This window comes from Mirounga angustirostris, unplaced genomic scaffold, assembly GCF_029215605.1.
Source record: "Mirounga angustirostris isolate CCGP_5_RB_7025 unplaced genomic scaffold, mMirAng1.0.hap1 SCAF_9, whole genome shotgun sequence".
In the NCBI taxonomy this organism is placed as follows: Eukaryota; Metazoa; Chordata; class Mammalia; order Carnivora; family Phocidae; genus Mirounga; species Mirounga angustirostris.
The window spans coordinates 141,899,466-141,912,705 of NW_026991717.1; the positions used below are offsets into that span (position 1 = coordinate 141,899,466).

At 52.3% G+C, this 13,240-nt stretch overlaps 1 protein-coding gene across 1 annotated transcript; it reads right to left on the reverse strand.

Annotated features, from left to right (window-relative positions):
• Window positions 1-4,682: 4,682 nt before the first annotated feature.
• Window positions 4,683-6,164, reverse strand: LOC123862516 (ras-related protein Rap-2a-like). The gene has a single exon (XM_045902045.3). The coding sequence runs from the start codon at window positions 5,926-5,928 to the stop codon at window positions 5,326-5,328; it is 603 nt and encodes a 200-aa protein (XP_045758001.1). The 5' UTR covers window positions 5,929-6,164; the 3' UTR covers window positions 4,683-5,325.
• Window positions 6,165-13,240: the final 7,076 nt, after the last annotated feature.

The following is a 13,240-nucleotide window of genomic DNA, read 5'->3' on the forward strand; positions in this document are numbered from 1 at the left end:
TCAAGCTCTTCATCTGTGAAATGTGGAGTGAGTCAGAGGTGGAGGTAGAGAAAGGGCAGAAATAAACAATATTGGGAAAAAGGAGAGGATGTAACCAGAGACGCTACAGTTATTAAAAATTTTATTTAAGAGGTTGTCATGAACAATTTTATGCTGATTTGTTTGGAAAGACACAGGTTGTGTAGATCCCTAGAAAAATACAAACTAGGAAACTAAATTAAGAAGAAAATTAAAAACGTGTAACCATTAAAGACATTAAATTTTGTTTCAAAATGATGCATTCACAAGCAAAATTTACCAAATGTGGAAAGAGCAGATAATTCCAATCTTACACAGAACCTCCCAGAAAATATAAAAAGAAGGAATACTCCCCCACTAGATTTGTGTGTGTGTGTTAGCCTAATATTGATACCAAATGCAAACAAGGGCAGTATAAGAAAAAATGTATAGGCAGGTCTCAGTCACAAACATGGATGCAAAAATTTGGAATAAAATCTTAGCAAAGTCAATCAAATGTATAAATATTTATATCAAATAACAACCAATTGGAGTTTATCTCGGGAATGCAAGTTTGGTTAAATATTATAAAATGGAGGAATATAATCTCCCATGTTTGATCATTATAAAGTTCACAATCTTGTCATCTAAATCAAGTCCAGGCAAGGATGAGACTCCTCTAGTCCAGTTCCTCAAGTACAGTTTCTCTGGGTCTGTAGATCCAGGTTAGCTGCCTCCCCACTGCCATGTGCCCCACCATGTCCAGTGGTGGGACTGACACAGGGTAACTGCTCTAGACACTCCTGGTCAGAAAGGCGGGCAGTGGGACACACAAAGGAGTCACTGGTCCATAGCAATTCTGAAACCCGGCCAAGAAATTTTTTGATTAGGTCTTAGGTCCTGGAAATAATCCTCCATTGCTTTGGGCTCTGTCCTCTGACCTCTTTATTCTGCTCTCTGAGCCATGCCCCCTTTTTTCTTAAGATATATTTATTTTAGAGAGAGAGAAAGAGTGGGAGGGGCAGAGGGAGAGGGGGAGAGAATCTCAAGCAGACTTTGTGTCGAGCACAGAGCCCAATGCTGGGCTCGATTCCAGGACCCTGAGATCGTCATATGACCTGAACCAAAACCAGGAGTTGGATGCTTAACTGACTGAGCCACCCAGGCACTCCGCCCCCGCCCCCCTAGCCACCATTTTTTAAATGAAAGCACATGTTTGCAACCAAGCAGTTTTCTCAGTCTACTTCCTTCCAGTAAAATTGTGCGGGGTGGGAGGCGGGAGTATCCAAAGTCTCTTTTCCTTTTGAATGGCTCTGTCCTTTTCTTAGTCCAAGTGGGTAGTGTTTTTGTTAATATAATTTTTTTTCAAAAACTTGGTGGCTCTCCTGTGATTTGGGGTTAACGCAGTAAGAGAAAAGATTCACTCATGAATCTGTTTGAGGACTGGGTTCACTCCATTAGCGAAAAGGCACACCCACGAAGGTCTCTGAGATGAGCCCTACTCTAGCTTGGGCTCCTGGAATGGGTGGGAGGCGATGTGGGGGCTTCTGAGATGCCCTGTCTCTGGGGGAGAGGATTTGTGGGGTACACCTTAATCTGGGTCCCAAGCCCATCACGTGACTGAATGGCCCTCTGAGGGAATCACCTTTGCTCTTTTGAGGCCTCGACAGTCACACTTGGTGTCACTTGCAGACCAGTTCTCCCGGATCTGACATTCCCTGGGAAGTCATTTCTTAATTTTAGCGTCTTTTGCCGTTTGGTGAGACTGCAAATTTTTAAAACGACTGGTTCCTGTTGGTTTCCCAGCTCTCTCAGTCTGCCTCGCTTCTCCCGCTGTGCTCCAGGCCGCGGGAAGAGACCAGCAGCGCCTTACGCACTCACTGCAAACCTTCTGGTGGGCTCACGGGGGTCGGTGGGCACCCTGTTTGCTCCCCACACAGCTGCAGGCGACAAGGTGGTCACACTTCTGCCGTTCCGTCCCCAGGACCCCTGGTCCTCACTTCCTGGGCACCCTCCCTGGCAGTGTCCTCCAAGCCCCACCGTCCACTAATGGCCTGTCTGGGGTGTGTTAGTGCTCACCTAACACTCCCCCAAACCCCACCCGGCTCTGCCCACAGTCTGGTTCCAAAGCCGCTCTGGCCTGTTGGGATACTTGCATGTCGGTACCCTACCCCAGGTAGCAGGAAGCTATAGTAGTGATCTGTTGCTGCATAATAACTCACCTTGAAACTTATTGGTGTAAAACAATAAATGTTTCCCGTCTCATAGTGTCTGTGGGTCGGGCAACTCGGTGCGGCTCAGCTGGGGCCTCTGCTCAGGCGCCCTCACGGGCAGCAGGGACAGGTGGGCTGGGGCTGCCCTCATCTCAACGCTCATCTGGGAAAGGATCCCCCTCCCGAGCTCTCGACGGAGCTGTCGGCAGGTCTCAGGGCCCCGCCGGCTGCTGGGACATCAGTTCCTTGCCACATGGCCCTCTCCACCAGGCTAGTCACAACACGGCGGCCGGCCTTTCAAAAACCAGGGCTCTAGGAGAGGCTGAGCAAGACAGGGGGCAGGGGTTTTGCGAGTTAATCTCAGAAGTGACATCCCGTCACTGTTGTCCTGTTATATTCTCTAGAAGAGAGTCACTAGGTCCTGCCCACCCTCCAGGGGAGGGAGCCACCCAGGGCAGGAGGACCAGGAGGTGGGGGCACTGGACACATCTCAGAGGCTGTCCACCACGGAGATAGAGCAAAACCTCCAAGAACCGGGAAGAAAAGGACAGATCACACAATTTTAAAAGCTGACAAAAAGAGCAGGCATCTCCCTGAAGAGGACATTAAATGCCATGAAACCCTCCGAAAGAGCTCTCAACATCACCAGCAGTCTGAATCATACGAATGGAAACCACTACACATTGGTAAGAAAAGCATCTGCGCAGACTCTGAGCTGCAGAGCATCAGGAGCGTGTGGGTATGTGGCTGTTACAACCAGTTTGGAAACCGGTTTCACATTCCCTGGTGATGCTGAGCGTGCACAGAGCCTATGGCCCAGTGCCCAACCGCAAATGGCTTGAGATGGTAACACCATCTGCAAGCTAGCAAGCTGACTGCCCGGTGCCTGGGTCCCCCCACCCCCTCCCGGGGCACAGTGCTTCCAGGCTCCACAGCGCCCCGACCTACAGAGCAGGCACATTCTCTGCTTGCAAATCCACTTCAGCTACCTAGGCCGCTCTTGACTCCAGAGGGACTATGGGCAACTTGCGTGTGGCATTAGCTAAGTTAGAGTAAGAAATGCAGGAAAAGAAAGAAAATCTGGTGTGTAGGTCTTGAATTTTACGCGTCACCCAGAAACTGCTCTAAACCTATTCCTGAGGTCACAGGAGCTGATCATTTGTTATGTTGAACACCCTGGGCTTTGAGCTGAAACGTAGATCTGAGTGGAAGGATCTGACGTGGCCCTAGGAATCTGAAGGAAGAAATGTCTACTTGTACATTTTTTCCTGGATTGAGCCTATTATGCAGAGGCACAGGAATCCAGGGACACACGATCTCCCAGGAGGCCTCAGTGCTGGCTGGTGGAGAGTCAGAAAGGCAGGGCGGGCAGAGCTGGGGAGTCAGGCAGCTTGCCGTCCTTGGGGCCCAGCTTCATGGCTGAGAACGGAGGACTGCTCCCTGTGTGCTTTCTCTGCACCGCTCAATGCCCAGTCCAGGAACAGTCTTGGGTTTTTGCCTCTGTTCCAGCAGAGGAAGGGGCAGCTCTGGACAAAGACAGCTGAGGCCGGGAAGGTCCTTCCCCACCACACACACCTCCGCAGGCCCCCCTCCCCTCCTCCCTGTTTTTTTGAAATGTCCCCTTAGAGATGGTCCTGGAAGAGGGTGTGAGGAAACACGACCGGGAGGAGTGACCCCAGAACAGAGGGTCAGAGGAGGGAGTGAGTTAGCTGGACTTCAAGGCTTCAAAAATAAGTGCCCAACACCCCCTCCCCCCAAAGTCCCAGGGACACAGGAAGAGAGAAAAGACAGGGGACGCCCAGCCTAGCCTTCTCCCCTGGTGAACTGGCCGTCAGGCACTGTCAGGTTCTAAAATACATATACTCCTTACGTTAAAATAAAATCCATCCTTCTGTTCACACATCATATACAATATAAATAAAATTCCCAGAGCAGTGCATAACCATCACTTTATAGATAACTTTCCTGTAACAAAATGAACTTTTTCAGGTGACAGGCACAGTTTTGAGGGTTCTTTATCGCTTTAATTTGTTTTTCTTGCTTATTTCTTTTAGAAGACGTTTAAGCGGTAAGTCTAGGTTCCTAAATTTGAAAGATTTGTTGGGCGGGTGAGGCAGAATTGTTAACTTGTGAAAACAGGCACATGCAACTCCTATCAGAGACAAATTCTAAAAATTGTAAAACAATGGCATTCTCTAACCAGTGCAAGAAAAGTTCCTCTTCTCGTTATGTGAAAACTATACAAAAAGAGTCCTACGCGGTCTGCTTCTACTTCAGCACGGGGTCGCTGTGAACCATGCAGGTATCAGACAAATATCCTACTCTCTGGCAACAAGAAATACGTACCAGATGCGGCCATTTTCCCCTGGTTACCATCGTGCTTCCCGGAATAGAACTGGAGAGCAGAGACCGTGTATGCGAATGTAGGAACTGTGGCTCTAAGTATTAGAAAGACCGGTATGTAAAACGACCACCTTTTCAAACCACTTTATTTTCACTCAATTTACAGATGCAAAATCGCCTGGATGTCCGTTACAGAAGGGAAGGCAGAGCTGAGCAACGTCTGGGTGAGAAGTTGTTTCTCCCCTCCCAGGGCATACAATATCCCTTTCAAACCGCGGCTGCGTGTGCATAACTATATTTAGAAATACGCAGAGAGCAGACCAGGCCCGCTCGCTTCGAGGCTGCAAAGCAGAGGCAAACACACGAAACCTCACGGAGCGCGAAGCTCCAGGTCTTTTTAGCTCACGTCCCCCGATCCATTCCAAAGGTCGGATGGCATCTGAAGGCGTTCGTTATCCAAGAAGGGCGGGGAGGGGGCCGGGGGGGGGGTCCTGAAACAAATGTCACTTGAAGAAAAGGGTGGTACTCTCTGCATACAGGAAAAGGATACCGATTTGGGGCTCCCGATAGCACTGTAAGGGGTCAACAAAGTGGCGGAGTTTCCACCAAGGACGTGAGAAGCTCTGCGCACAGCTCGAGGAGCTGGCCTGAGTTACTAGCGGGAGTAACCACTTGTCTTGGGCCGGGTAACTTTCCTGCAAAAGCGGGGAAGGCAGGCTGGGCTTCGGCAATCCGAGAAGCGCCGAGCGTATTCCGAAGTACCCGCGGCGTGTCAGCCAATGAACCTCTCCGACGGCCACGCATCCTGGGCGTTGGGGGGGGGCGCCGGGGCCTCTTCCTCGGGCGGCGCCAGGGCCTCCATCTCGCGTACCACCTGCGTGAACACCTGGTCCACCATCAGTTTGCTCTTGGCCGTGACCTCCAGGAACGGGCAGCGCCACTCGCGGGCCAGCGCGCGGCCCCGCGCCGTCAGCACCTGGCGCTCGGCGTCCAGGTCGGCCTTGGTACCCACCAGCACGAGCGGCACGGCCTTGGGCCCCCGCAGCCGGCCCATGCGCTCCCGCAGCGGCCGCACCGCCTCGAACGAGGCCTCGCTGCACACGCTGTAGAGCACCACGAAGCCGTCGCTGTTCTTGATGTACAGGTCCTTGAGGGTGACCAGGTGCTCGGCGCCCACCGTGTCCACGATCTCCAGCAGCGCGGGCGCCGCGTTCACCTCGATCACCTTGCTGAAGAGCTCCTCCACCGACGGCTCGCATTGCTCCGGGAAGCTGCCGCAGGCGAACTGCGTGGCCAGGGCCGTCTTGCCCACGGCCACGCTCCCGAGCAGGACCACCCGGTAGCCCTTGGCGGGTCGCGGCCCCAGGCCCGCCATGGCCGAGACGCGGCTGGCGGGACGCTCGGCCGGAGGCCTGCGAGGAATGGCGCGCGGAGGCGGGGGCCGGGGGGAGGGGAGAGGGGGGCGGGGCGGGGGAGGGGAGGGGCGGGAGGGGCCGGCGAGGGGGACCGGGGAGGGGCGGGGCGGCCGCGAGGAGGGGGCCCGGAGGGCGGGCGCGCGGGCGCCGGGCCGGGGTGGGCGTCCGGACTGGCGCGGAGACCCGCTGCCGCCGGGCCGGGGAGAGCGCCCCGCAGCCAAGACGGGGGTCCCGGGAGTGTGGGCCCCGCGGTCCTCTCCGCCCCGCTCTCTGCCCCGGTGTCTGCCCCGCCTCCGGCCCGGGGCGTGCTGGCGCCGCCCTCCCCACCAGCTCCACGTCCCAGGCCTCCCTCTTCCCCAGACCTCACTCCCGGCGGGGCTCCCGGTGGGTTCCCCGGCAGCCAGGCCCTGCTCGGCCTCTTTCCCCTGCCCCACTGGACGACCCGCCGGGGCCCCTCCGTCAGTCCCTGCTCTCTGCTCCCCCTTTCCAAGAAGAGCCCCTTCTGTCCGCGAGACTAGAAGGTAACCTGATCCCTTCCATGTCTACCCGGGAAATGCAGGGATTTCTCCACCATTCCAGAACCAGCCTCGCGGCCGGAAGCCGGGCTGGCCTCGTTTTAGGTCAGGCCCGGCCCGGCTGCGCAGCTGGGGCCCCTCTCCAGACAGGGAGGACCCCAGAAAAGGGGTAACTTGGGAGGGAGCTTCAGACGGAGGGCCCCAAGTGACTCCTGGGCCCGGCTCCGTGCCTGGAGTACCACGCGCCCCTGGCTTTGCTCTGGCCCCTGCAGACCCCTTTGTCGTGGAGGAGCGCCCAAATGAACTTTGTAAAATGTCAATCACATTATACTCCCCGACTCCAACCTTCCCTGGCTTTCCATCATGCCCTCCTGACCTACGAGTAGAGTGACCACATAAGGCACCATCCAGAACTGGTCACTTTTGAAAATGAAAGTGTGCACCCCTCCACCTGACAGCAAGCATAAACCCGCAAAGTCCCTGGCAACAGGGCTTTGGGGTCACCCTAGCTATAGAGGGTCCTCCAGGTTGGGCCTCCCTGCAGCCCCTCTCTCTCAGGCTTCTACTCTACACAAGCTTCTTGCTATTTCTTGATTTCAGAGGAGCAAGGCTGGGTGTGGGACAAGGGGGGGCTGGGTAGAAAGTCTTGGGATCTCCACCCACCTTAGGCCTCAGGCACAAGCTGATGCCTTAGGACTTCAGGGGGATGGGCAGGCCTGGGCTGAAAGTGGAGGTATCTACACTTTCCCTTTCCCTGTGTGGGGGTGCCCCTGAGCTGTCATTCTGGTGCAGCCCTGGAGGGGTACAGGGCCCCAATGCTGATTGAGCTTGAAGTTTAAACAACAGGATACATCCTTCACACTGGTGTTTGTGGTCACAGAACATGCTTTTCTGTAAACAGGGCATAGAGCATCCTTAATCTATAATATGAATCATACAAGGAACACAACAGACAACTTGACTTCTAAATAGAGACATCTCATGAGACATTCTCTGACTGCAAAGTAACAAAAATAAAAACGCCTTTTTAAAAAGGATAACTGTGAATATTCACTGGAGGGATGAAAGTTCCAGCCAGCCTTCAACAACATCCCACAGATAGCTTTTGGGGGAAAAGAGGCAACTCACCGCTGAAAAGTCGCAAAACACAAGAGGGAAAAAACCACTCTGAGTGAGAGCCGTTGGAATCACAGACAATAAAACCATGTCCAGAAAACTGCAGACACTGGCATTATCAGACATATAATAATTATGTTTCATGTGTTTAAAGAAATAAAGAAGCTTAACATTTGGAGCAAGGAACAAGAGACTATAAAGTATGGCCATGTAATTTGAAAGAGTTTCTCCAAAAGAAAAAAAAAAAAAAACCTTCTGAAAATAGAAAATATGATAATTTACTATTTTAATTAACATAAAACATCCACTGATAGGTTAAAGAGTAGATTAAACGTGACAGAAGAGAGAAGTAACAACAACATTGTGAGTTGTGGGGAATCTGGCCTGGTTTTCATCATCAATGCCCTGTGCCTGCAGGAGATGTGGGGGGCTCCCATGTCGCCTGGAAGTGTCAGACTTCGATAGAGCATCTTAAATTAAAAGTTGGCTAATTTGAGCTTATCATTAGTATTTCGGGGGGCTTTCAAAGCCATTAACAAAAGTCAGCTCCCCCACCCCTAGTACGGAACCCATGCTTCTAACCGGACCAGATCCTAATCGGCCCCCTGGTGAGTCACTGTGCCACCCACAAGGCTTGCCACCAGCTCACTCGCCGCCAGCAATAAGGTCCCTACAACGGGGTCTGAAGGGCGTGTGATCGATCTTAGAATCCTGCTCTGAAGCTCTGAAGCTCTGCTTCTTAGGGTCTCTTCTCTTAATTCAGGTTCTCTCCAAAAGCAGGATCTATGACATGGGACATGGTCTTGTGGGCAAATGGTTTAGTTTTGGAAGTGATCTTGGAGATCAGGAACGGGGACCCTGGAAGGGAGAAACGGGGAAGTGGGGAGATCCAAGCCAGAGTGCACCTTGGTCTTACCGCTGCCGCAGGAGGAGTTCTCTGAGGAACGGTGTGCGGCGGGCCTCAGCACCGTCCACCGGTGCACGGTAGCGAGGGGCGCATGCGTCCGCTGACACCCACTCCTCCGCGCTCCAGGGCTGCCTGCAAACTCCGTCTGTCTTCCAGGAGTGTACGTGTGCCAGCTAGGTTGAGCTCCAGAAGCATCGCAAGCAGCGGCCGCGGAGAGCCTGGGATGGAGAGCAGGGCGTGCACGGTGCAGCTGAGGCCACGGGTGGCCAGGCTACCTGCGTGGCCAGCTGGCTTCCGTAGCCATGACGACAGCAACCCGGTGGACCCAGAGCATGCGAGAAGAGGGCCCAAATGATGGCTGACTCCACTCGAATGGTTCGAAAATGCCTCCTTTGGAAGGCGGTGACCTAGGAGCACATTATCTGCAAACATTGCTTATTTCCTTTTCTTATTGCTTTAGCTAGACTCCAAATACATCGATGTGGAACCACAGAGGTAACAGCTGGTATCCCTCTGCATTTCTGGCCAACAGAAATGCCTTTACAACACACCACTCATATAATGTGTATCCTTCACCGTAAGAGGAAATTTTGTTCTCGAACTGGTATCCTTCACTGTAAGAGGAAATTTTAGTCTGTTTATACCTTAGAGTTTGCATTGGGAATGTCTGCTGGGATTTTTTTTTTTTTTTTTTTTTTTTTGGTCTCCAATGAATTTTTCGTTTTTTTCTCCTTTAATTCTGTTAATTTTATGACTCATAGTTGATGGATTTCCTATCGATGAGTCATCTCTCACCCCTCTTCTCACTTCATCTCTCACCCCTCTTCTCCCTGCTGCCTCTGGACACAGTGATCCTCTGACTGCTCCTTCAGCATGCCAATCTGTGTTTCATCACACAACCTTCACATTTGCTATTCCCTCCTCCTGGAATGCTGTTCCCTCTGATGTCCGCATGGCTCACTCCCTCGTTTTATTCAGGGGTTTTGCTCAAATGTCACTTGCTTAAAGGTGTCCTTCCTTACCAACTGTGAAAGATAGAACTGTATTCATTTGTTGAAGTTCTAACCCTCTGTACCTCAGAATGTGACCTTATTTGGAAATAGGGTTGTTGCAGATGTAATCGGTTAAGATGGGGTTCCACTAGAGAGGGGTAGCCCCTAGTCCAATATAACTAGTATCCTCATAAAAGGGGTAATTCGGGGGCACCTGGGTGGCTCAGTCAGTAAAGTATCTGACACTTGATTTAGGCTCAGGTCATGATCTCAGGGTCATGGGATGGAGCCCTGTGGCAAGCTCCATGCTCAGCGGGGACTCTGCTGAAGATTTTCCCTCTCCCTCTGCCCCTCCCCCAATTCATGCTCTCTAAATAAATAAATATATATATATATATATTTTTTTTAAGGGGGTAATTTGGACACAGAGATACACAGGGAGAATGCCACATGAAGATGAAGTCAGAGCTCGGGCTGGTGTTTCTACAAGCCAGAGAATGCCAAAGATGTTGGCAAATCACTGAAGCTAAGGGCGAGGGGCGTGGAACAGGTTCTCCGTCACAGCCCATGGAAGGACCCACGTCTGCTGACATCTAGATCTAGGACTTCTGGCCTCCAGATCTGTGACACAGTCGATTCCTGGCTACACCCCCTCATCTGTGGGACTCTGTCAAATCAGCCCTAGGAAGCGACCCAAGTGCCACCTACCAGAAATCCATCCCTTACTGTCCTGCTGCCTTGCTTGGTCCACAGACTTGGGGGGGGGGGGGCTTAAACGAACCACATTTATCTCTCTGTTCTGGAGGCTGGGAAGTCCAAGGTCAAGGCGCTGGCAGATTCGGTGTTTGGTGAGGGTCCTCGCAGGGCAGCAGGGGCAAGGGAGCTCTCCGGGGTCTCTTTTGTAGGGGCGCTATTCACATGATCACTCCCAGAGGTCCCACCTAATACCATCACTTTGGGGGTTCGCTTGCAATATATGAATGGAGGGGCACTTATCGTACTATATGAAATTGTTTGCTTATTGTTTCCCTCCTTGCAACGCACCTCCCGTGAAGGCGGAGACAGCCTCTGGCTCGCTGCTGACTCGGTGCGGGGCCCTAACTACAGTTCTGCTGTGACGCTCAGTTTGGAAACGTGGGTTTTTTCCAACACGACTGAAGAATGACGGAACGATTCGAGCAGAGTGTGAATTTTGCATTTTGTGTGATTTTATTTGCAAGGTAAACACAGAAAAGTGCCCCGGCTGGACTGAGGTGTGTAGGGGATACTCACAACGCACACGCCTCACACATGTCCCAGCCGCCTCCTAACCGCTGCGCTATGAGCGCACCAGGCAGCGTGGGTCTTAGCACTCACCCACCTCACCCACCACCTCACAGCACCTCACAGGCTGAGACCCTCCCCAGGTTTACTTCTGGAACCAAGCTTCAGGCCTCTTAGATAAAGGGCCACACTTACTATGGCATTAATGTATTCTTCAAAACAATTTCACATATACAAGTGGGCTACCCTTTTTTCTTAGGTACCTCTCTGGTTTTAGTGTGGCACTGATGAAATATTTTGAGGGTCCTGCCCCAGCTCCATTTTCCCCCACAAGAGCCATGGTTTTTATTGTGCAACTTTGCGTGGCACCCTGAATTTTATGAAACAGGATGAGGCATCCTAGCAAAACTGACCATATTTGTTGACTGGTGAAATGCTTGCCTTTCTGAATTAGACCCTAATGTATCCTGAGATATTGCTTTTTCAGTATACTAACAAAGTAAATTTACTAACTGGTTGTTGAGGCTGGCTGTCTCCAAAAGGCTTTTTGGCATAGTATAGAATAATCTAGTGGTTACTGTAGGGTGTGAGGGGCCCAGTCAATGACACCTTCGGTAGCCCTGCCCAAGACCCAAACAACTGAGAGATCTGGCAAAGGGACTCAAGAACATGTAAATATAATGATTACCTTATCACAGATGATATCTGGGTTGGAGCAGATGGCTTTAGAGGGCTGCACTACGGACCCTCCTCATCCTCAATCCCCCCTTTGAACTCACCTGGCCAGTGGTAGGCAAACGAGTATATCCACTGTCCATCTCCAGTGGGAGCCGCGGCCCCTGAGATTTCTGGCAGGGAACTGCAGGAGCAAACCTCACACCATATTCCCGGTGCCCCCTGCCCCCAGTCTCCTGGCCTGCCTCATTCTCTCAGCCTGTAGTGCTGGGAGCCTTTTACCCTCAGAGCCTCACGCCCTAGACCAAAGAGAATCTCTCTGACTTCCAGGGGGAGGAACTGGGATCCCAGCACCTCTAGGCACAGAGGAGGAACCGCATTCCTGAGGAAGCAGCAGCTGCTGGTGGTATCTGCAGAGAACAACTGTGCAAATCTCCCTGGGTGGGAAGGGTGGGGGGGCGAACAATGGACCCTCTGAGAACTCCTGGAAATAGTGCAAACACTCGGGTGATCTCTGCCAGCGAGTATATGGGTGTGGACAAATGCGCATGCAGTCATCCCAAAGCCCAGTGATCCCTCCCTTTTTGCCCATCAAGTTGGTTAGATGACTGGGAAAAATCTTCAAGACTAGAAATTCTGAATGAACCGTCCCAAAATGCTTTCTGGCAGAACTGCAATGTTGGAAAAAAGGAAAAGCCCCAAACAGAGAAGCAGCTGAAAACCAAAGTACCGACTGATGCCCAGGCAGGCAGCCCCTGGGGGTTCACAGTCTTGGTCATCAAGGCTTTGGGGTGTCATGGAGACAGGAGACAAGACTTTGAGCCCGTATAAAGTTCCCAGTTAGCCCTGGGACCCCCACACGAACTCTGCATCTGGGAAGGGCCATGTCCTCAGTGAATGAGTGATTTTGAGAGTTTTCCAACCGTCAGCAAAAGGAGATGAGAAAGAAATTGTCCTACCCAGTACTCTTGCTAGGACATAAACAAAGGATCTTCCCTAAGATTTGTAACAAGGGTCGGATCCTCCGGGACGTTTGGGTTTAAACTGAACATCCCTTTAGGTCCTGGAAACAGCAAGATGAAAAATTAGCATTAAATGGGCCCAGATGGGTAGTTCCTGAAGGATGTCTTCAGCAATAAATACCAGCATCTCTGGAGGGATGCACCTTGAGCCGGGGCTTCCTGTCATCCTCTCAGATCAAGTTCATGGTCCAAAGATACTGAACAGATGAGGAATAAGCCACCATGAGCAGAGCCCACAGAAACTCTAATTTTTAGGCAGTAGGATTAACAGAAAAAAGACATAAAAGAAATAATACTAAAACACAAAGAATAGATGAGTGATGGGAAACCAAATGTGATACTAAGTAAAAACACCGGCTCCGGCAGATTCCTGAAGTTACCAGGGTCAGGACAACACATGCTGTGGATGCAGTGTGTCCCCGTGGGGTGGCCCGGCTGGCTGCTCGGGGGTGACGCCGCCCACCAAGCCCCGCTCCGGACACGGGCTCCCGCAGCAGACCTGGACACCCCCCACGCGGGTCCTCACGGGGCCATCTCACTTGGCCTGCTTCCGAGAGGAGCCCCGGAGAGAGCGGCTGCTCTCCTGCAGGGAGCCGGGCTGCAAGGAGGCGCGTTTCCTGCCACAGCCTTGCTGATGCTCCCGGCCTGGGAGTGGGGCTCTTCCGGACAAGGTCAGGCGGCAAAGCCCCGGCCGCTGCCGCCCCACCCTCCGTGTATCGGAACAGCTCAACCAGGGTGAAAATACCCAGGGTCTCCCCGAGTGTCCTGCTCAGGAGCTCAGC